General features: G+C 38.5%; 1 protein-coding gene across 1 annotated transcript in view; it reads right to left on the bottom strand.

Annotated features, from left to right (window-relative positions):
* Nucleotides 1–23,886, bottom strand: part of ADGRD1 (adhesion G protein-coupled receptor D1) — a 143,510-nt gene that overhangs the window by 64,583 nt on the left and 55,041 nt on the right. Inside the window, exon 15 of the mRNA XM_031047898.2 lies at nucleotides 799–872. Coding sequence (XP_030903758.2) covers nucleotides 799–872 — 74 coding nt within the window. The remainder of the gene's footprint in view (nucleotides 1–798; nucleotides 873–23,886) is intronic.

A 23,886-nucleotide genomic window follows, 5' to 3' on the forward strand; every position in this document is an offset into this window, starting at 1 on the left:
AGTAACTGCCAACAGCTGGGACAGTTCAACATACTTGAAACAAAACTTCAATAAAACAATTACAGTGACCTTGCATGTGCATGCTGGAGAGAAGGGACCACAGCATTGCGGGCCACTGCTAAAGTAATTAGGCTTATACTGTTATGGCTCAAAAAATGTTAATCCTCATGAAATTCAAAATTCACTATTTGTATCCCTTCTCAATTAATTCAGTTAAAGCAGCATGTCTGGAAACAAAAACCAGATGAAATATATTCAGGGCTAACAAAAAAAAAGTACTACTTTCCCATAGTTCCTCTTTCCCAAGTGAAATTTAAGGTGATGTTCATATCCCTTTTATTTTAATTTGCATTCAGGGGCATAACATTTCACCTTTCCATGCACTGACCAAAATTCACAGCTCTGAAACACTGATTTCACATGATGCTGTGACACAGACACAGATCCAGTGAAAATAATGGCTCTGCTGGAGGTTTGCCATCTTAAAACATCCAAGCATCTGCCCAAGTGAACATACACATAAACCAAGATAAGCAGGATTTGTATCGGTCTGCAGTTTTGATTCCAAAATATTTCAGTGTCTCAGTTACCCACCCAACAGGGGTCTATGAATAACAAGTCTCCTCCTTATAGTAAGAAGCCACTATCAGATTGTGGTTTTTGTAAGACAGTGCCTCTACTTCTTTAACTGTTTCCATAAATGAAAGAGAACAAGAAGAATGTAGGTAACATATAGTATCACAAACTAAGTGTAATCACATTAATGCACATTAAAGAATTGGAAATTACACAACATACCTATAGTCCAGAAATGCACAGTAAAGATGAACCCTGTTACTCTTATTTAGTGCTTGGCTGTATTGTCGGGGAGTCTGCAGGAAACAAAATATCAACACTGAATGAATGTTTAAGGAATACATTTTGCTATTCAACTACTTTAAATTTTCATTGCTATAACAACTTCCATAGACTTTTCTAGATTAATACACCATAACTGAAAGCAAATTTTGTCAGTCTTTTCAGCTTTACCATAAACACCAAACATGCAAAGGCTGCTATTCAGTCTTAATTTTACACACTGGGATTAAACTCACATCACTTTGAGCGAGAAGTCTGTGTCCCATTTAAGTAAATAGCAAATCAGGATTATTTGTTGTGTATAAGCACAAATATATGTGTTAATTTTTACAGGACTAGGGCATTATTCTTCAGCATGCATTTGGCTTTGTTGGGTTTGTTCTCATTGGGTAATAAAAATCTCACATTTTAGGATTAATAACACTGAAATATGTGTGTTACAATGACCAACTCACACACATTTTATTTCCACAACAGTGATTATTTTAAAATGTACAATCAAACTGAAAGAGTAATGCCATAATTCAAGATTTTATTTTAAACATACCTTAGCATTATAATTGACATAGTTTCTATCTTCCATAAACAGATTTAGCCACTAGCGCAATCTCCTCATTCACGAAGTTCCAATACCCCATTTTACACTCTGTTACAACACTTTCATGACAAAATAATTGAAATCATATTGGAGTGAAGTAATAGTTTGTTACAGACAAAAATATGCAAACTAGACGGTTTCCAGGATGTGTTCAACCCTTTCTACTACATAAATCCCCAAAGTCCACATTATGTTAGACCCTTAAGGTGATTTTTTAATTACAAAAGTCTTCAACATAAACTAACCACGGGTGAATTAACAGCCCTCAGATTACTGCAACATAATTCTGCTGTCAAGATGAAAGATAACCAAGTACGGCTTTCCTTGTTATAGAGAAGGAAAGCAAGAAACCCCACTGCCTAATCATGCTGAAACTTGACCAAGTACAGCAAGTCCCTGGTGCAATTTTCCTTTTCTCTCACAAGCCTAGTGAGTGTCAGGCACAAGGTAGCACAGTTCCCTCCTTACTAGTGATAACAAAGCATTTCTGCCTAACCCAGGACATTCACACATTCATACTGGATTTCCACACACTTCAAGTAGCTATGCTATAGATAAGGCCATTTACTACTTCTTAACTCACATCTCTAGATAACATAAATGGAATTTTCTTATCTGCTTGAGCAACATCCCCAGACAAAATTTCTAGTTCTTTGACTCACCCTGTTTTTCCTAAGACTTCATCACAGAAACAGCTGAGACTGCAGCTTTGTGGAGAGGAAAGACTGCCACTCATCTGCCATGGGTCTCTATTTTCCCTTTGACTCTTTAACATCCTGTAGTGTTTTTCCATGAGTGAAGCAAAGCAAAACTCACACTCTCCCAGGTGTGCTAAACTGGGAAGTGATAACGGACAAGATTCACACCCCTCATCACCTAGAAATATCTCACTGATACAACCCCTAAGAAAGTTTATGTCACTTTCCAGCTGTGGTGAGAGAGATGTAGTGAAACCAAGTATATGAGGTTAACTAATACAGAGCAGTCCTTCCTCCATGAAAGCCCTTCCTTGTCTCTCTCTGTCCTGTAAAGGCCCCATGCAAGGCTTCAGAATCAAGCATGTATCTTCCTTGCTATATCCATCAATTCTGAACTTCCTATTCCTTTCAGAAAGTGCCCACCACAAGTCTCACCTTTAACAACAGCAATGGTCCTACACACCTTTCCAAATCACAAACCATCTATGAAATGGGAGTGCTTCTGTGTGACAGAAAGTTTGCTTTTCAGAAACTGCTCACCTCCTGCTGCTCAGTGTATTCTTGAAGAGCACTAGTTCAGAAACTGCAGAAGACCAATGATCCATAACCCACAACTGGAAAACTGCCTTCTGCTACTTCAGTTAATTTAGAGTTTTGTTGGCAGAGTTCATTCTGCTTTACCAGCAGCAAGGCATGTAGCATAATGTTTGCCCATTATGCTGTATAATGTCATGTCTATAGCTTTCCTGAAGTAAGCAACTGAAAGAATCTATAGTCAGTTTGTATTACAAATTACCTCATGTCTGTGACAGAGGAATAGTGGCTAAAAAAATAAGAGAGAGAAAGATCTGCTGTAATAACAGCTGTCATTTCTGGTTTGTAAGATATCGCTCAATAAATATTGATTCTTAATACACTAAATGGAAATGGCATCAGAGGGTCAGGTTGGAAGAAGACAAAGTACTTCATCTGTGTATCTTTTTACACAAATAAATCCCAGATGTATGTTTTAGCCTCAATTAAGCATCTCTGGCAAAGGACAAATTATTATTTTTCTCCATCTTTACACACAGATGTCACTCATTAGACAAATGACTACACTAAGTGAGGCTACAGTCTCTCAGCTGTCCAGAATTGTGTGCATACCCACATGGAAAAAGAATATATAAATAATAGTTTACAAGAAAGGTTCTTGGCAATTTGCCTATTTACTTTTCTTAAAGAATACCTCCTACATTTTGACACAGACAACTTAAGGCTCACAAGGCTTTTCAGTGCCATTTATGATAACTGCATAAAAAATCCGCTCATCTTCTCAGACTCCGTTAAAGTTCGGCAACAAAATCATCATTAGAACAGAAAGCCTACAAATATGTAAGAAACTGGCTAAAATAAAGAATAAACCCACTCTGATCTTCAACAACTCTACTTCAAATTACTCTCTAATCTATGAAAAAGTTAACTGACTGTACCTCAATAATGCATTGCTTATGTTAAACTGTGTGTGACAGCTTATATGTGCCTTGGATCCTGCAGCACTGAGGATATTGATTTAATGACATTGATGACAAAAAGCTTAATATACAAGTAGGCTTTTACTCGAAAAGATTAAAGTCACTTGAGTGTTTATAAAAGCCTACGAAAGGACAGTTTATGCAGCTTTCAGTAGTCCGCAGAGGGAAAGTAGCAGCATGTTAAGTAAGCCAGGATCTGTGCATTAACTCTCCCTCATCTCTTGTCTGTCAGTACCCCTGCAAGGAGAGGGGAACATGCAGCTTCTTCAAACAAGAATTATGTTAAAAGAGAAACAGAGCAAAGTGTGTGTCTGTCTGATGAAGCAGGTATCCTGAGGAAGGACTGCCTCTGTTTGCATCATGGCTGTTCAGCATCCCTAACACCAACCACTGGCTCTCACTACATTAGTCAGAGTTACAAGCAAACCATAGAACCTCACTGTATCTGTTGAGAGCATACAGAGGATATATGTGGATCATGATACAGTACTACTTACATGCTGGGAACTAGGCACAAGGCCATGGTTAGTTGGTGAAGAGGCCAAAAAAAAGGGGGTGGGGGGCTAAAAGGACTGCTGGAAACCCTCAGGAAAAGCTAGTTGCAGGAAATGTCATGAACACAATTGCAGAAGAAAAACAGTCAGCCAGCTGCTGCTGGGAGGGCTTGCCAAGGAAGAGAGGCCAAGCAGAGGGTGGGGTGAACCTTTGTGAGATTAGCTTATTTCTCCACCCCTGAATTTAAAAAGCAAATATTTAGCTACAGAGTGGTGGCCACCAAGGGAGGAGGGTGTGCACCTTCTCATTCAACATGCATTTTTCTCCAGTGCAAAGAAGGAAATACTGGAAGGTCAGATCTGCCATCAATCTACACCCAGTACTTCCAAGCCCAATGTATTGGGTGCTGGACCTCCTCTTAACCAAAGCAGCTGATAATTTACCCAATTCTATTAAATTTGGAGTCCATTTATCACTGTTTACAAAATATGGCATTTTGTCTAATTCAGAGATTCTAAAGCTTCTCAAAATCTCCTCAACCTCCAAAATCTCATAGATTATTTTGAAGGTGGCAAGAAAAGTCTTGAAGACAAGCAAGCCTCTTGCCAGTATGCTTGTGCCTTTTGTGTACTTCACAGGCCCACTGAAATGTTCTTACAGATTTATGAATCAAAAACACTTTTGATTCTGGTATATGGATCAAATTAGAGACTAAAACGACTCTTCTAATTTAGAGCCTTTTTGCCCTCACAGTGACATCCTGACTCAGCATAATCTACCCAGGGCTACATAGTTTATTGACTTTCCACCTTTTACAATCTAGTTCTAATTACTTAGAAAATTAAAACTTTAATGTACATTCATCTACACAGTTCCCTGGAAAAATCCAGACAGAAAAAAAGAGAAAGAAAGAATCATCACCTATTTCTATACCAGCTATATTGGCTGCTTTCTTCCAAGCTGTGGAAAAACTGCATTGCAACAGACCTCGAGCTCTGATCACCCAACTATTTTAATTTAGAGTCTTTTTGATTGATTCACCCTAAGATGTAACTAGCCCAAGTAATGAAAGAAATGTTATAAATTGTACAAAAAAGACTTTAGCTTGTGAATAGGGAATTATATTGTGCTATGCATAAAAGCCAACCCTGTAGTTGTTCCACTGTTTTCAACAAGGGAATGCCAACACACACCTACTGAAGCAATAAGCAAGAGCACTGTAGGCTCCCAGGATCAACATGAAAGCTCACTGAATGCATTTCCTGATGGTACAATCTTACAGTTAAGAAAAAAAACCCAGAAAATCCCAATACCACAAAGGTGGGAGACTGCGAAAGAGAGCAACATAAAGGAAAAAAACCCCAGAGAAATATCAGAGACTATAAAGGCATCTGAAATTACAAAAGTTTGCCATATGTAATTGAATATGGATTGGGTTTGATTCTTCCTTTGCCTGAGGTTAAAAATAGTTGATGTATCAATTTCCTGCAAAAATATTGTTAATCAAATGCTACACCCATAGCCTTCCCCAGTTCTCAGACTTCTCCATTTAACAGCTGCTCTATTGGGCAAGCAGTGTGAGAACAAAAAAAAGAATGAAAAAAAACGAAGAGCAACAGACTGAAAAATCTCTTGGCTGCTCTGGTAGAGAGCATTTTTCTGCAGACAGAAAGTAAGGAAGAGGGAATGGATGAGGAAACTGTCCTGGTAGCTTTTTTTTTTTGTAATTATTGTGCATAGCAAAACAAATGGATCACTTCTGAATGTGTGCAGCTTCACAAGATCTTGCTATTTTTCTTAGACTAGCAAGTCCACATCCCTTTAAATAAAAATGCCATCCTCTTAACGGGATCCCATCTTCCTCATGGCACTGAACAAGAGGCCTCACGCCAAGACATGCCAAGACATTACCTGACCACTTGCAGATCTCCGTGCAGACTGTCAAGCACTGTGCCTCTGTAAAAGTTACTTATGTTCTACAGAAACTCAAACTCTTACTTCGTGTTCATCTTTCTTCAGCCTGAATCTTTGATCGACTTCAGGTTACTCACTTATAACACAGGTAGGCTTCATGGCAAGCTGGGGCAGTGATTGCTGAGTATACCCTAAGTGCAATGTCATTACAGCATTAGAAGAGTAATAGCTCTTCTCTCTGGTTGTGGGTCCTAACTAGCATAGAATTCTTTTTTTTTCCCCAAAAAACTGCTTGAGAAAAGCTGCAATTTTGGCAATGGAAAATGACTGCAACCTTTGAGTTAAAATTGTAACCTCCCTAAATGCACATACACAACTCCCAAATGGCTCTTCTTTAATTTTACAGCTAAAAACGTTCCACCCTAACATGGAAGTTACATTCATGTAGATCCCTCAAGCACTTAGCACAGCATCAGTGTATGAGTGCTGAGGCCTATACTCAGGAATTTCTGAGCACAAAGTACCTTGCTCAGCTGCACTAAGCCACGTAACCTCTATGGACTATGCTTTCACATATTTCTCAAAGATCTCAAATATGTATCAATATATTTGTTTCATTTTCCTTTCTCTTTGGCCTGGCTGCATATGGGCATGATGAGTGTTTTGTATGTGTATGTAAACCCTGGGCAGTGACAACTATTTGCATGCCAAATTCTTTCAGCTTGGAAGCCAAAACTATTTAAGATACAGTGTAAAACAAAGCCAAACTCCCACTGACTGCAATCCAGATTAATAATACTCACAATATTGTTGTAAATCATGGTAATAAATGGAAAGCACAGAAAGGCTGAAAAATAGACACAGAAAGAAAAGCTCATTTTCATCACAGATGCATGGAGCTGACTTCAATGGTAGGCATACACAGATAGAAACTGTAGGATAAGGGCCTTGGAAATTCAATTTGGGCAGCAACCAAGTTACATCCATAAATACTTGATGTGTAAAATTTTTAACTGCCAGTCAGTCAGAACAGGTCCCTGCATGGTAGCCTTTCCTTACGTGAGCACCAATAAACACAGGGTTGAACTGATGATCTATGTGAAAAGCTGCCTTAATGCTTAAATGAGAAAGCTCTGTTCCAGAGAATGAGAAAGTGAAAATACTAGTATTTTTTTCTCTACAAACAGTCCCATTTAAGTAATTAGCAATACATCAGTTAGATGGCTGTGATATGTCCTTAAACAGTTATACCTATATATAAGAGAAAAAATTACACGTACACAGACAGCCCTCGAAATCTGCACATTATTTCGACACCTAAGGATGAACTGAGGAGTGCAAAGTTAAGTCACTGATTCTGAAACACCCAGGACATGTTTTCTCACCTCTCTGGAGTTTCAGCAAGCCAGCTCAAATTAGAGAGCAAACAAGAGCTGGTTTATTTCCTGCATGTTATTGATAGAATTGTTTACACAGAGCCAAGGCCATCAAACTCCACATTGCTTCTAACTCACTCAGGACATGACCTCCAACTAGATATTACCTCTCCAAAATTAATGAATCCAATCTGGCTCCAAAGAAATCTCATTTAATTCAGGTAATTTAAAATGCAAGTTATTTCACTCAGGGTGCCCATGTTGAGGCAGTTACTCATTGCTTAAAAGACCTTATTTTGGTTTTAATGTAATGCAAAGCCCTGCAGAGAAGCTTTTCTGCTTTTGAAGTCTCCCCTCACGTCCAGAACACACTCAGATCTACCAGAACTTCACACCAGACAGAAGAAGCTTGCTTATGAGAGCTCAAAAACAGTTTGTAAGACTAGCAAATAAATAAATAAAAGGAAATCTGTCACTGTAGTGGAGACTGTAGAGAGGCCGCAAACACCAAATCCCATGCAGTTGTTTTCTGTCTTGTGTCTGTGCAAACCATTCACCATTGCAAAATTCTAGTCACACACACTGCTAGAGGCTTAAAGGCCTTTCTGGACATATGAATGAAATATAATTTCAGGTCTTCTCCACCCTCCTTACAATCAGCATAATAAAGTACATCATTTGGTCATGCTGATACAAGTTCATGGTAACTTCCCAAAACCGCTTAGTGAAACAGATTACAGTGTCTTTTGTTAAGGTTTTCTGTTTCCTTTTGTTGTGCCTTTTCCTGCTATTCTGAAATATTATATTAAGAATGTATTACTTTTCCAAAACAAGAAGCAGATGTTCCTTCTATGCGCCTTTTCTTAATCTCCTGTTTTTCTTAACTCATGTAAAAGTACTACTAAAGAAAAACAACGGGTCTAATTGACACTGAAAAGGCTATTTAAAAATGGACACCTTTTCTAATCCAACAGAACCATAATGAAAGAGGTATACAAATCTTTCCTTATTCCCCCCATTCACCTGTAATATTTTGACATAGCAGAAATACCTCCCTTTGCCATACAAATATCCAGGCCCAATGCAGAGCTCTGTAACAAGAAACAAAGTTCCGGTAGTGACCAGAGTTGTGACAGGGACCAGAAGGCAGGCATTAAGCATAATCACTTAAAGGGATGCATAGAACAGCATCAGTTTTAAGATTGCTTTTCCCATTAGGTAATATTTCCACAATTTCTAGTTTCAAAAGTAGTGCTTGGACTTTTCCTCCTGATGGCTTTTTTCTTTTTAAGAAAAGAAACATTTGCATCAGATGAGAACCATTCAAGACACTCAGATTTAGCATTTAAACTGCTGTTGTGGTTCTCAGGCCCCATGTTACTGGTGCAGAAAGAATTTAAATCAGAAACATGAAACTGGGACAACTCAGCACTAGCTGGAAAGGAGCTGGGCAGCCAGTGCAGTCACCCATATCCCCAACAAGACATCCTGGGTTTTTGATAAGTATATTTCACAAAGATGAAACTGAAACCCATAAAACAGAGATTCAATGCCTACGAATAAAATGCAACAGCAAGAAGTTGCACAATATTCAAAACCAACGCAAAGCTACAAAACCCAACAGCAGTGGCACTGCACAGTTTTGGTTTAGTTTTACATACTTCTTTGCCAAAACACAAATGAAGTCTGAATTCGCAAGCATCTGTTTCCTTCAAGACTGAAAGTCATAATTGTAAGAGGAATCAATTAATATTCACTCATATTTATTATGAAAGAGGCTTTAGAGACTATTAAGACAATTCTCACACAGGAAGCAGATAATAGTTAGACCAAGACAGATTTCCAAGTGAGGAATCAATATGTACTATACTTTGTAAGCAGGCAAAAAGAAAAAGCACAAAGATGTCCTAATTTTCCTGCACAAAGACCAAACAAAATGTGTGCCCTTATTTTTGAAGAGCACAAGGACTTTGACAGCCTGGAGCAGTGAAACATTAAAATTTCATGTACTCTGCACGATAATAACAGAAATAAATGGGAATAATGCATTTAGCTTCTTCATAAAGACCTTCATGCCTTGCATTTCACCTCCAAGGACAGATTTAACTTCTGGGAATGGATAATTTGAGGAGTCTGAGAATGCAAGAAGCCCAGTATGGCCAAAATTCACCTATGAAGCACTGTGGGAATAGGAATATGGCAAGGCAGTGAGTACTGCTGGTCCTGAGGAAGGTCTTTTGGGAGCCCGGTAAAGCCAGTGAGGTGTTACCCAGGACTCCTGCATAAGCAAGGGTTTTAGCAACCCTCGCTGAGGAGAATTAGAGGTGACAGCAAAGCAGCAAGAGCTCAGTGAGCACCCAAGGAGCAAAGTCTTCAAGGCACAGGCACAAAAATCCTTTTGTTTTGTGTGCACATAGCAGGTAACTTGGTGGAACTCTGGTTTATGACATAGATAGGCTAATATGAATAAAACTCCTGTACTCCTGAAAGAAAATAACAGCTTCTTCAGCTGTTAAAAGCCTCTTTGTCACCTTCAGTGAGAGTTTGCTCAGGTCTATATAGAGTGTTTTGAAAAAAAACGAGATTTGTTCAGTTCATCATCATATATTTGTAGTTATCTTTGCTAACATTTCTTTCAAAACAAAGGACCATGTTTTAAAGGATGTTTTGAAGACAAGATTTAATGAAAGCTTTAAGAGGAGTTTTAACAGTTCATGTTAGAAGCAGAGCACCAGGCTTAATGGTAAAAATATTTACCACAGTACGTTTGTTGCTAATATTTTTTCCTAGGACTGGATTTATTTGCTAGCATTTTCCATTCTCATTAAAAACCCTGGCTATGGGAATGCTGCCTCTGAAAAGCAATGCCTCACATTCTTTGTGAATTATATGTGGCAGCCTTTGTTTTACATTGACCCTTTCAGCTCTTACATCCCTTGACTAGCTGCTAATCATCATTTATCCTTTCCTTGCCTCTACTAATCTCCAGAGAGCGGGTGGGACAGGCAGTCAATGGAAGCAATGGAGTATAAATAATGACAGAGTACAATAAACATTCCAGTTGCAATGCCACAGCTCATGACAAAGGCTTTCAGAAAGATACAGTGCACAGGCCTTCTACGATAAGACTGTTGTAATCAGGCTGGAAAATATTGCAAAAACCTTATGCTTGCTTAAGGCCAAGATTTTCAGCCCCACTAGGTGAGATAAGGGAACATTTATTCTGTGTAATAAAAAAAATATCACTTGGATTCAGGCCACTTAGTTTTATTCCCAAATTCACTTCCCCCTTGTGACTTTTCACAGGTTCTTTCCTGTCTATATGTTTTGTTTCACATTCATTATCCTACCTATTTGATCTGTAATGTCTCAAACTAAAATATTACTCTTGTATCTTGTTATGCTGTGCACGGTGGGAATCTAACTAAAGCCTACAGAGAACAGTGTAGAAGCTTGTGCTCACACACAGCCTAATACTGTGGTATTTTAGATAACATCATGGATCATCTGAAAGCACTCAGTGAACCCAGGGGCTTTCTTCCCCTGACTTCCCTCTCCCCAAACTCCAGGAGAGGAAGATAACATGCCCACTGCTTCACTTGTTCTATTTCTGGCAAATATAGAGCTAGAGTGAAAATGATGTGAAACAAAGAAAACTAACCCCCACAAAAACGCCAGTATTCTATCACATTAATAAGCTACTGCTGCTGTCTTAAGCAATACAACCAATGAATGAGACAAGGAAACCAAGGAAAGGGAGACAGACAAGAGCAGAACTGCTCTGTTCATATACAACCCAGATCTGCACCCAGCTGGCTCTAAAGTTAATCCTCATCTTGAGGCAAAAACACTCTTCTGTAATTTTTCTTGAGCAGCAGGGAGATGTAATACCCCCTCTTGGAAGTCTCTATTTCTTAGACTGTAACATCCCATTAAGATACGATATTGTCTTGACTAGATCTTTCTAGGATTAAGCTCACAGATTTCCATTGCCTTTCTCCTCCGCCCCCTTTTGACTGGAAAAAACCCTCTTCTCAAGAACATTGACATTTTTCTTCTGATAGGAATCTTTTCTTCCATTCCTGCATATTTGCCAAATATGAACTGTCTTTTGGTCTATTGGATGAATGCGGATGAAATGCACGTAACTATTTAGTTTAGTGTCATTTTTCATTCACAGGAAGTGTCAGAGTGCCAGAACTATTTAATTTGTGCATCAGCCACATCCAAAGAATTGAGAACCAGTCTGGAATTAGGCCTGGTCCATTAACTCCAGCTACAGAGTTGAGTAATATGAGACTAAGCCACTGAGTTCAGTTTTTTAGATGAGAAAATGGAAGTTAGTGGAGCTTTGTGTATGTCTCCAGACATAATGCAGATAGAGATATTGTTGCTGATACAGCAGTGACAGAAAAATAGCCAACTGTAATTTAAGGCAGGGGCCCTGGCTCTGCTATGGCTATTAGTGCTGCACAAGAACAGTGTCAAGGCAGCCACCCTCCTCCAGCACTTCCTGCAGCACCAGGCAGCCTGGGCTGGCAGAAGGGCTGAGAGCCTGGGGCAAGCTGCTCTGCCAGCCTGTCAGCATGCTCTTGAGACTGCAGGTATGATACATAGGCAGCTTCAAGGCTGTGCTTTTAGAAGCATAATAAATACAGCACTCCTGAGAAGCTGGAGCTCTGAATTTTCTGTATATAGGATTTTTTTAAGACAACCAGGATAAAAGTTTCAAAGAAGCAGTTCATTCAACCTTTCAGTCTTTCATTGATTTCCACATGACACCAGGTTTTCCTCTTTGTCCTCAGCTAAAAGTTTACTCTAAAATTCAACCAAAAGATTTGCGTGCAGCTGCACAAAACAGCTGTCAAAGCAAACCCAAAGCACACTGCAGCACACTCAGGAAGAGACGAACAAGCAGCCCAATAAGGTATTGCTGCCTGCTGGCTGGCTCATCTGACCATATCATAAAGTGCTACATAAAGGCATCTTCTGCCATAAATTTAAATACCTCCATAATTACTCAGCTTACAGTTTGTGCTGTTTGTCTGGAGCTCAGTTTTTCCATGTGATTCCTGAAATCAGCAACAGGTCCCTCTGGAAACTGATCTAATGGTCTGAAGAATGCAGCTATGGTCATTAGAGCTTTGCAAAATCTCCAAAGTCGCCTGTCAATGACTTAGTACAACAATTTAAAATGGGCAAAGAATGAGAGATCTTATGTTCTCCCTTCAATGGAAAAGCTGCTCCACCCCCCTCCTTCCTCTTTCTTGCACTTCACTGAAATATCACTGTGTGGGAACCTGGATTTTTAAGCATCTTGAGAAGATGCAGTGGCTAGTAGTTAAGCAACACACCAGTGTGTCACACTCCAGTAAGTTCCTGTGACACAGGAACCCTATACTTAAATTGGCATATTTTCTTTTCTTGTTTATTAAGTAAAACTTACTAAATAAATAGGAGAAATGCTTTTAGAACTAACAAAACTTTAACAATACACAAACAGAACTGGCTGGCTGCACAATTCAAATTACCAGGATAACTGTCTACAAATTCAGAAAAATTACAACCCCAAACCCAAAAGCCTTAAGCAAACTGCTGCATGACAATAGGGTCAGAGGCACCCCATTCTGTTCCCAGTGAACCTAACAGGGAAACTCCCAGTGACCTCAGGGGATGAGGAGCACAATACTCCTGTTCCGCCATGACCACGTCATTAAAAAGAAAGATGGTCCAGTTTTAGGAACACAGCGTCTCAGAACATTACAGCAACTATTCCAGTGACATCTGAGTGATAGTTCGGGATGCTTTATGCCATGGAGATTTCTTTCTTTTGCTAAACATGTTATTTTTGGAAACGTTCTTGCTAGTGATCATGGGAATATGTCCAATGGGGCAACACTTCCAATTAAGACCTCCTTTTTAGAGCTCATGAATACTTTAATAAGTGGCTAATAGCCTTAAAAATAAATGTATTTTTTAATAAACAGATGATGGCTAACCTGTCACAGAGTGATACACAGTCCAAATAAGTCAAGAGATTCCTTCCAACCACTACTTGTACGTTAAGGACATTTAGTATCCTCATAACTAAGAATGACAGTTGCTATGCATATCAGTCCCATGTCCATATCTACTGCTTATTTAGGAATACTTAACAAGCAGTTTGTAAAAAAAAAAATGCAGAGTCATTTCTCACATAGATGAGAGGCTTTTTCACAAACTCTTGTGGCAAGTAATTCAGAATCAAGTATTTCTAAAAATGGAAAATAGGAGAAAGAGGAAAAACAGCCTTTCCTGGAGATGTATTTAGATACTGTTCAGCACAGTAAGTTATCAGGGGCATCAATGCCCCTGGAATTCTTGGACTGCCCTGTACACAAAAGGCCTTCCTGCAGTTAATGGGAACATCACACAAGCACTCTCATAAAACTGTACCATAAGGCTGCAATTTAAGTAGTGGGAACCTTGATCACCAGAGGGGATAGCCCATGTTGTGCCCACTAATAAATCAGAATTTTAAAGCACCACAGTGAAACAGCCTTGAGCCTTAATAGAAAGAAAAGGAATGTAATGTTCTAGTTTATGGCCAGTCTTTCATTATGGTCTCCTCATGCTCCACAGACTCAAAAAGCCAAAGAGCCTGGGGAAGGAGACAGAAAGATGAGAAGAAGAAAGGGATAACACATATCCCTTTCTTCCTCTTGGACTCAGCCATGTGTACAAGTTTGTCATCTGTCTAAGAGTACTCCACCTTAAAGGAATGACAGAAAACACAACTTTCCAAAGTAGCAAAGCCCCATCTGAAACATTATTTACCTACACAATTGTCACTGATGCCTCTTCAAACTGTATAACACAACAATCAGCTACCTCTGCTGCTATCCAGTCCACGTTAGGTGCATTTTAATTAAAAGGAGGGTAGTGCAGGGTAAAGAGTAGCTCAAGACTCTTCTAAGCACTTGCAGCAAGACTTCAATAATACAGCTAGGCCTCTTATTTCTTTCTTAGACAGCAATGAGTCATTTCTGCTTATTTCCCACCGGCAAAATACTGATCCAACCAGACTTGTTTTGGAGTTTTGTTCCTACTTGCCTTCTCATTGTTTGCCCTGGCACTCTCCTAGTTCTTTCCACATTCAACCTCAGAAGAGCAGGAAGAGCAGCAGAATCAAAAGGCCAATGTCTCAGGTGAATCAGTATGTTTCAGGAATATCCAACCTTTAATGTCTGATACCTGTAAAAGCAGCCTTTAGCAATCTGGTCATTAAGGATGTTCAGTATGACCTTTTAATGCAAGGAGCTTTAATACCATTTTATAAATGGACCTGTTGTCATTATGCTATATCTATATTGCACTGGCCCTATACCGAGCTTCAGGGTAAGCACAGATGTAACTGAAACTGAGCATAAATCAACTAATGTCTGTATATCCAACTCAATCTGCCTACAAAGTGATCAACGTTACAGAATTCATGGCTTGATCCCAAATCCATTTAAACAAGCTACAGTCCTTCTTTGGATTTAAAGGAGTTTTGGATCACTGTCTCCATTATAGGGCCAGCAAAATTCCTCATTAACACCCTCAGAGACTTCAGATTCTGCCAGATTTCATTACTGGAAAGTGCTGCCAGCCTAATAAGAGCTTTCCAGTAGCAGAGCCCTTTAGAGCACAAAGGTGGGGCCTGCTTCGAAAGCATATTTTACTTGTTTCTGTTTTTCCAGGTTTCCCTATTTTCTAGTATTTTGGTTTTAATTGACGCAGATACCGGTTGCCCTAATGCTTACAAATGTGAGCTGCTGTATTCAAAGAAATACTTATGTGAGGGAAAATTCAGGACAGATAAATGATTGCTTCCCACTCCTTAATCTCTTCTATGGGTTCCAGCTGCATCCTCTTCGCAAAAGTACCATCTACTTTCCTGTGAAGAGGAATTTGCAGTATCAACCATCTGCACTTATCTTAGGCACTGCACATCACAGAAGAGAAGCCTAAGGACTGATCTTGTATCACACAGAAGAGAAGCCTAAGGACTGATCTTGTATCACACAAAGTATCATAGCTGTGAGTATCATTCCCCTTGAGTCTCCAAAACATAGAAAGGGGCTACTTGCATAGAAATTACCCACATCTGTTGGTCAGCACCACTGTAAGGATTGTCTTGTGTGCTGTTAGTAAAGATATTTAGGGGGTACAACATAACCATCACAAGAACTTGCACGAGAAGACAAAAAGATAAAATACATGTGAAGACATCTGAAGATAAAATGCAAACAGGTGCACTGAGTAGCAATCTGGTGCACTATTGACAGCTATTAGATATAATCTGTCCTACAGATGCACATCTTACCCTTGAAGAATCAAGGTTATTAAAATACTGTTTCTCCCTAAATCCACATGCCACTTGTACTGCTTTTAGCTCCTCTTTCTTCCCTGCCCTCAAGGACTGAAATCTTGACAACAATCATGTTATTTTTTAATATAACAGAAGGAACAGTAAAACTAATTCCAGCCTTGGGCAGTCCCAACAGCAGTAATCTACTCTCATCCTTGACATGTTGTACATAACTGAGACTGCAGCTAGACTGCATCTTTTTATCTACCACACACTTAAGAAATGGAACACAGGGCTCCCCTCTGTTCTTTTCACTGGGTGCCCAACAATCCCTCTGCCTCAGTGAGAACATAGTAAAGTACTGAAAGATCTAAAGATAAACAAAAGCACACACAGCAACACAGCCAAGATAACAGAATTACTGCAGATGGCTATAGATGTACAAATTGCAGCATACAACTATGTGGTACATGAATATTATAGGTTACAGCACTTGTCAGACTTGGGTTCATTGACTTCAGCTGACAAAAAATGACATCCCAAGTACACTTTTGCCTACTTCTTCCTTGTAATTAACACAAGCAGTCTTTAATGTATGTTACAGCAGGGGACTGCTATCCAGCCATTAGTAATGCACACGCCAACAAACGTAGCAATCATGAGACTCTGACATGGCAGTCTCCAGTTCCCCAGCATCAATTACTAACACAGCTCCTCCAACACAAGCTATATAAAGCAGTTTGCTGGCATGCTGAGGGCTGAGGCAAGGTTTAAAATATCCTCAGAATATTAACTTCTGCACATTCCCACAATTAAAAGCATTTATTTCTATTCATTTTGATTGTAACACTTAAAACTTTCTTGCCTTTTAAAAAAGCTTATTTATCTATTTAGTTGGTTGTGGCTTTTAAACATAATTTTCTTAGAGAGCTAATTAGTGAAAACGAAAGAAAATTGCTTCCCCACACTCCTCAAGGTCCCAAAAATTTCTTTGAGAAAATAACTGCATGTCAGGCTGAAACAGGGTGGATATTATTCAAACAGAACTACTGGCATCTAAATCTAACTTCACATATATATAGTTAGTTTCTCTTTACTCTGTTCTCAAGCTGAAACACATAATGTGTTTGGGCACACTAAACTAAAACACATTCTCTGAACAATGCCAGCAGTATTTTGACTGTGGCTGGAAATCACACAAACACGTGGATGAACACAGGAGAGTCTCAGAAAACACATTCTCTTTACTAAACAGACTCTCTCCAATTAGATTAAATTAGACTCCAGTTTATCTGATAGTAAAAAAGATCACATCCAAAAAAGAGCCACAGTTATAAACACTGAATGCACAAACAGTCTGTGCTGAGCCTAATGAATATAAAACTACTTGACTGGGAGATTTGGATAGCTTTCTCATACACATACAGCAAAGGAGAAGAAAATCCCATATATGCCTGTCCATTAAATTGTTCTGTGGTGAGAAGTTATCCACTTCCAGGTTCATCCCTCAGACACAAACCTAAGATTCATGCAGAATTGCTTCTTATTTTTTTATGAAATTTTACATGATCAAATATTCCTCTCTACATTCTTTTTTATGGAGGGGGGAATTGGCTTAATTTTATTTGGCTTTTCCATTTTTTATATAATATGGAACTGTAAAAATGAAAATTATATTAAATTTTTTGAATTAAAATATTGAGATGTCCCCATTTTCCAACCCATTCGCCAAAGAGATCACTTAGACATAAAAAACCTGTCCCTTAATTTTTAACAAAAATGACATTTCAAAAGATATTGATATTTTTCTTTTGAGTCACATTCTTCTGGGTTTTGACCTATATGAAATACAGCAAATTATTGAATTCAGTCACCCTAAATCTGTGCCCAGAACAAACATCTTTGTCTCTCAGAGGTATACATAATCACAGTCCAAAGTCTGACAACATAACTGCTCAACAAGTTCCCCCACAGTATACAAGCAAGAAAGCCTGCATGCATTCTTGTCACCTACACTGCTAAGGATGTACATGTAATTTTCATTTTGGCACATTCCCCCAAGCTGTCATCCTACAACTTCACCCAAGCTTTCTTCTCTTTTCCAGTATAGGGAGTTCAGTCACCAATTTTGGTGGCGAAAGGCTCAGACCCACCAAATCCACATAAACTACAAGATCATTCCCACCAGGGTGATGATTTCTGTGGATTTTCAGCAAAGTAAATGGGAAACTATGCATCTGTCTGAGTTTTGTTTGTTGGTTGTGTTGTTTCTCTTTTTCTTTTTTCCTAGTTTTAGAGCATGACAAAGCCCCAAGCCAACAGTATCATTTATTTGAGCCTTTGTGATGTAAAGATTTCTAAAGAGCTTGTTTCATTTTATGAGAAAAAGGGAGAGAGAAGGGGAACAAGCTTGTTTCTATTATTTCAGTTTTAACTCTGAGGACAACTTCAAGGCCAAACTGTAGATACTTAAAATACAGGGTTTCTAAAGAAAACGCTGACAGCCTATGAACTATAAAAGTTATGGAAAACCCTGTAATAGTAATAATAATATATTTCATTTATATATAGTGCTTTTTCTCCCAAAACATCTCCTAAAGTACAAGTCAGGCAATCTCATCTGTGGCAGTAAAAGGCCTCAAATAACAAGTATTGTACACTTCTGAATTCAATAATAGTTCCACCCCTGGTTCAGTTGCTGGCCAGGACTTTACTTCCAGTAAAATTGAGTTAAACTAAACAAATTCATTTGGGCAGCTCACCTGGTCACTAATGCCTTTCCTGTGAACTGCTCTAAGTATCAAGGATGAGAGAAGCCATGCAGTATGATCAGAGATTTCCCTTAGGGCTTCAATATCCAAGCAGCCTGAAAATCACAGACCACAGCACAGGGCTGGTAACTCTCAAACTCCTGTGCTTTAGATTTCCCTCCAGACAGCTCAGGAAGGAACAAGCCACTGCTACAAAAACATACAGGCTCTTTATCTGGGTAAATAATAGTTGGGAAAGAGAAAAACAACATAAACTTTTTCAGCAGAAACTAGCAGGAGTGCAATGGCTTTTACAGTTTCAGTTAAATCTTTCCGTGGAGATGGTGACTTCAACATAAGAATAAATTTTCTCCAGAAGTTTCTCCAAGGGACCAAAGTTACAATAAGTAATAATAGTAAAGTAAAACGTAAGTGAATCCTATATGAATCACAGAAACCAAGCACAGGGCCACTTGAGAATTGAGGCTGCTTCTTTCATGTATACTACTTCTTATCACATTACATGATTTACAAGAGGTGTAGCTGAAAATATGTAATCATTAAGAAAATAATTTTATACAGGTCTTAGTGATTTATTTTCCACAAGTTTCTTCTCCAAAAATCCTACTAGCAAGCTGAATGATAACTGCCTGAATCAAATTTATGATGAGAAATGGACACAAACCAAATAGTAAAATACTTGTGGCATATGGGAACCAGCAACTATGTGAGCTGCCCAAGTTGTTTTCAGCTGGCTTTGCTTGCTTTTAATGAAAAAATAATATCCATACATGAACAGCCAACTTCTGGTCTCTTTGAAGTCAGTGGGAACTTTGCCATTGACTTCAGCAGGACCAAAATTTGGATTCCGCAGATCTTATTTGGAAGGTGGGAATAGGAATTTGTTTGTTTTTTTCTTAAATGTGTATACTGGAACAGAAAGACTTCTCAAAAGCAGTATCATAAATGATGTGCTAATTCGTTTCAACCAGTGATGCCACAGCAATATATTCTAAAATCTCTGTTCTGAGACTTTGGGGTAAGTGCCTATATGCCAAGCACTGAGTACACCCAGCTTCAGCTCTGAAGAGCCAAATATCTAAATAGAAAGGATTAAAAAAAGTTAAAAGATCATCATGTTTATTTCACAGATGGTGAAACTGAGGCACTGATTTATTATGGATTCTTTCCCTTCACAAGAAGATTAGTTATACTTCCTCTACATATCTAAGTGAACCAATTACATTTAAATAGTTTGCTCAAAGATATAATTACACAAGTAATAGAAATCCATTGTATGATATCAAATTCCTGGTCAATATAAAATTATCCTTTTACTTCCCTTTTGTAATTACAGTAATTCACTTCAGACAACTGCAGTTCCCTAGCATAATGATCAAGGGCATCACCACAGCCCTAATCGAGGGACAATATAACAGAATTTTAAAGGCAGTAAAAAGTTGGGAGTAAATATATGAAAATAAGTTTCTTATGCAAATAGATTCAGCTTCATATTTATCCTTACAGAAAGCAATTTACATACCCAGGACTGCACTTATGAATAAAAACAATTTATACATTAATTCAGCAACACTCTAGAAAGCTGTGGGTGAAATTAATAAAAACAAGTGAATACTGAATAAGCTTGACATAAAATCATCCATGTTTGAAGAGAAATCAAAAACACTGATAAATTATTTACTTAGTTGGAAAGATACAAAGCATCTGAATGAACCAGAACTCCCCAGTACTGGGTTTAGTATCACATGCATGCCCCTGACAGCTCCTTAGGATGAAGGCAGATTTTCTGACAGCTAAGCTTTACCCAAGTACATCACAAGGCCTATTTAAAACTGGAGTGAGTATATCACAGGAAAGGGAAAATAACAAACAGCAGTGCACTGGGCAGATGAACTCTAAAAAAGCCAGGTAATTTCCAGTCTTTTTCCTTATTTTAACTTGAGAAAACTCAGAAATCTGGGACACTGCTCCAAAACTGCATGGTTTACTTATAGCAGATCTGAAACTTGGCCCACAAACTGCATCTTTCTCAATTTCATGGGAAGGGCAGTTGCAAAAGTCGCCACAGTGCCTGGTTAGCCACAAACCAGAAACACCACATGAAAAGCTATTTTAATAGCACTTACATCCAGTTCAAACACAACTCAAGAAGTTCATAGTCCTATACTGTATTTTTAAGGTAAAAATATCTTTTTGAAACTTAGGTGCTATTTGGTTTAGAGTTTAAGCAAAGGTTTACGTAGTTGTCATTAAACAGGAATTGAAGGGAACTTACAGGACTAAAAATGAACCAAATCTTGCAACGGCACAAATTCCCAGAGCCTTGTCTAGTCGCTTATATATGTGTGAGGCCACAGTCAATTGCAACCAAAGAGAAATAAAATTGTATCAGTGCACACTGCTCATAGATACACAAAGTGCAAGGCAATGGAAAATAAGGTCTATGTCCTCAACTCAGAGCAAGAAAGTCAAGTTCTTCTGAATTCAGCTTATTTTACAGTAGTTGACACTAAGAACCTTGACACCAGGGCAACTCATCTTGTAAGATACTGCAGACCCTTCTTCCCTGGGGATCTTCCCCAGATACTTTTATCTATTACCAGTTATCAGAGTAGGAATAAGGGGATTCGGATAATGGGATACTTCACTACAAGAAAATGGAGGCAGCAGCCTGATATGGACACTGAGCAACTTACGTTGTGGCTAGGTTTCTAGAGACAATGATTCAATATACTTTGAAATAGTCAAAGTCAAGAGAAATCTCATTGTAAATAAAGCCACAGAGACTATGATTAACCTACACGTATACACTTCCAACACCCACTAGTATAAGCTTAAATTATAAACTTAAAGTACAAGCTCTTTTAGTTTTGTCAGAAGCTATTTCATATGAGCTGAATGACATTTCATTAATTATTTTTAAAACTGTGGGATGTGAAAAGAACATCTATTATTTTCTAAAATAAAAGGAGCTCAGTTTTTTAAATCTAGATCACTCAGTCTACTTAAAAGGGCAAATTACAGCTTTATTGTAGGCCAATTATTCTCATGGAGATCACACAAATGTCTATAAACACATTCTTTCACAGGCAGTATTTATTATTTGAAGACTGATGTTATTTAATTAAAGGCTGAGAAATATCTCAGGTACTTCAGGTCAAAACTCATTTAAAACGAGTGCTGTTCTACACAGATGCTCTCATGCTTTTATGGAATGGGTCTTTCAGCCTCTGAGGTCTGAGTCCCAGGCTTCAAAAAGTGTTTTGCAGATGTTCATGAAGCTACACAGAGGGAAAAATCACAGAGCCAAGCTCATAGTTGATTTTCTTTCACTGCCACCAGGATGCCAGTGCAGCAGCACATAACAGCAAGCCCACAGGCACACAGAAAGGTGATACCATTTGGGAAGAGAAACCATAGAGTCTGCAGGTTGAAGCAACTCCCTAGAGTACAGGTAATTTCTCTTTGCACTAATCTGCATGGGATGTATTTCACTCACACTAAATGGCTCTCAGAAAAGATGTCACAAACTTTCTGAGGTGGCCCCCACTGCTTGGTGCATCCATCACTCCTCTATTATAGCCTAGGTTGCAATAAAAACAAAAAAAAAGTGTAGACTTTATATTCTCAACAATAAATTCTCTCTAGAAAAGTTTTATCTAAGGGACAGTAATGCAGAACTCATTACCAAGAGCTGATTATGAAGATTGTGAACCATGCACTGGGTTATTATAATCTGATTAGTATAAGAATCTACTTTATCTAGCTCTGTGACAGTTCAGTACAGATTATCTTGAATACTTCAGCTGTTTGTGTGAACCCACTGAGAAGTTCTTCCAATCCCACTGGCTAGTATTAACCTGAAATGAAAACATTGACTGTGTTAAAAATAACCCTTTCAGCATTTGGGGGTGGGGGGGAAGGGAAAACCAACCCTATATTTGTACTTATCTTCTCATTCTTCACGTTTTGAGTCATGTCTCATGATCAACTAAAGGCGGCCTTATTGTGCTTCCAATTATATAAATCCATGGAATTTATGCCAATACTTCTGTCATATCTATTGGAACTGACATTTTTCTGGATTCTGTTCACACTATGAATTATGAGCTTAATTAGGGTTTCATTTGTTTTGCTGTTTAAAATAAATTAAGAGCAGGTGTGGGGGATTTATTCTCCCTCATGATCTTTATTTTCTAACATTGTACAGCGTGAATTCAGCATTCTAGTTGCTATTGATTTATGCCACCTTACAAGGAAAGGCCTTAACTAGCGTTCTGGTGTTGGCTGGGATGAAGTTAGTTTATGTTCTAGTAGCAGGTACAGTGCTTTGGTTTGGATTTAGGATAAGAATTATGTTGTAAGCAATTGCATTGTGCATCACTTGCTTTGTACATTCTAATTCTTTTATCATTATTATCCCTTCCTTTTCTGTCCTTTTAAACTATCTTTGTCTCAGCCCATGAATTTTACCTTTTTTTCCCCTCCCAATTCTCTCCCCCATCCCACTGGTGGGGGGGTGGGTGTGTGTGTGTGACTGTGTGATGTTTAGCTGCCTGCCAGGTTAAACCATGATATCTTGCTATTTAAGAGGTCCTCTTCATTCCAGAACTACTATTTCATTTAAACACTGTAACATAAACCAGGGATCTCATCTGGTTATACTCATATCAGGGATGAGAAGCTGAAGCAGCAAGACAAAGACTGAATTAGCAGCTGTGCCTGGAATGAGATGGTTGTGTAATGGACTCAAGTTCAGTCTCCCAGATGCAGTCTTAGGATGGGTCATACGTGTTCTTAAAATAATCAGTAACAGGGGAATAACTAGGCAAGCTAAGGCTTACAGAATGATCTTGGACAGTCTTAAAGAAAAGAACTAACATGGTAACAATATATGATAAACTATGCACTCAAACAGATTTAAGGCACAAATTATCACAATTCAGGAAAAAAAATTATTTTCCCTTTATATAGTTGGCACATGCCTAGACAGCAGAATTCCCACTCTTTCATCATGGTCCACTGCAAGCATGAGCTGCCCAAGTGAGGCCAGGGAAGGAAAAAGACTATGGAGATGGATACTGCATGTGCCTTCGAAAAAGCAGGTACCAGGAAGTTGTACAATAGTCATGACCTCCCTACCTGAGTATAATTCATTCAATTTCTTACTGGGAATCAAGATTCATCCATCTCTGCAGCACTTCAAACCTCTGTCTCTGAAGCCAAAACCAGCCTACATCTTAACGTATTGTATTAAATAAAAATAGTATGAGGTGATACAAAATCTTTATGCTGTTACAGTTAATTCCTGCTTTACTTTCTCATATTAA

Source organism: Melopsittacus undulatus, chromosome 12, assembly GCF_012275295.1.
Source record: "Melopsittacus undulatus isolate bMelUnd1 chromosome 12, bMelUnd1.mat.Z, whole genome shotgun sequence".
Taxonomy (NCBI): Eukaryota; Metazoa; Chordata; class Aves; order Psittaciformes; family Psittaculidae; genus Melopsittacus; species Melopsittacus undulatus.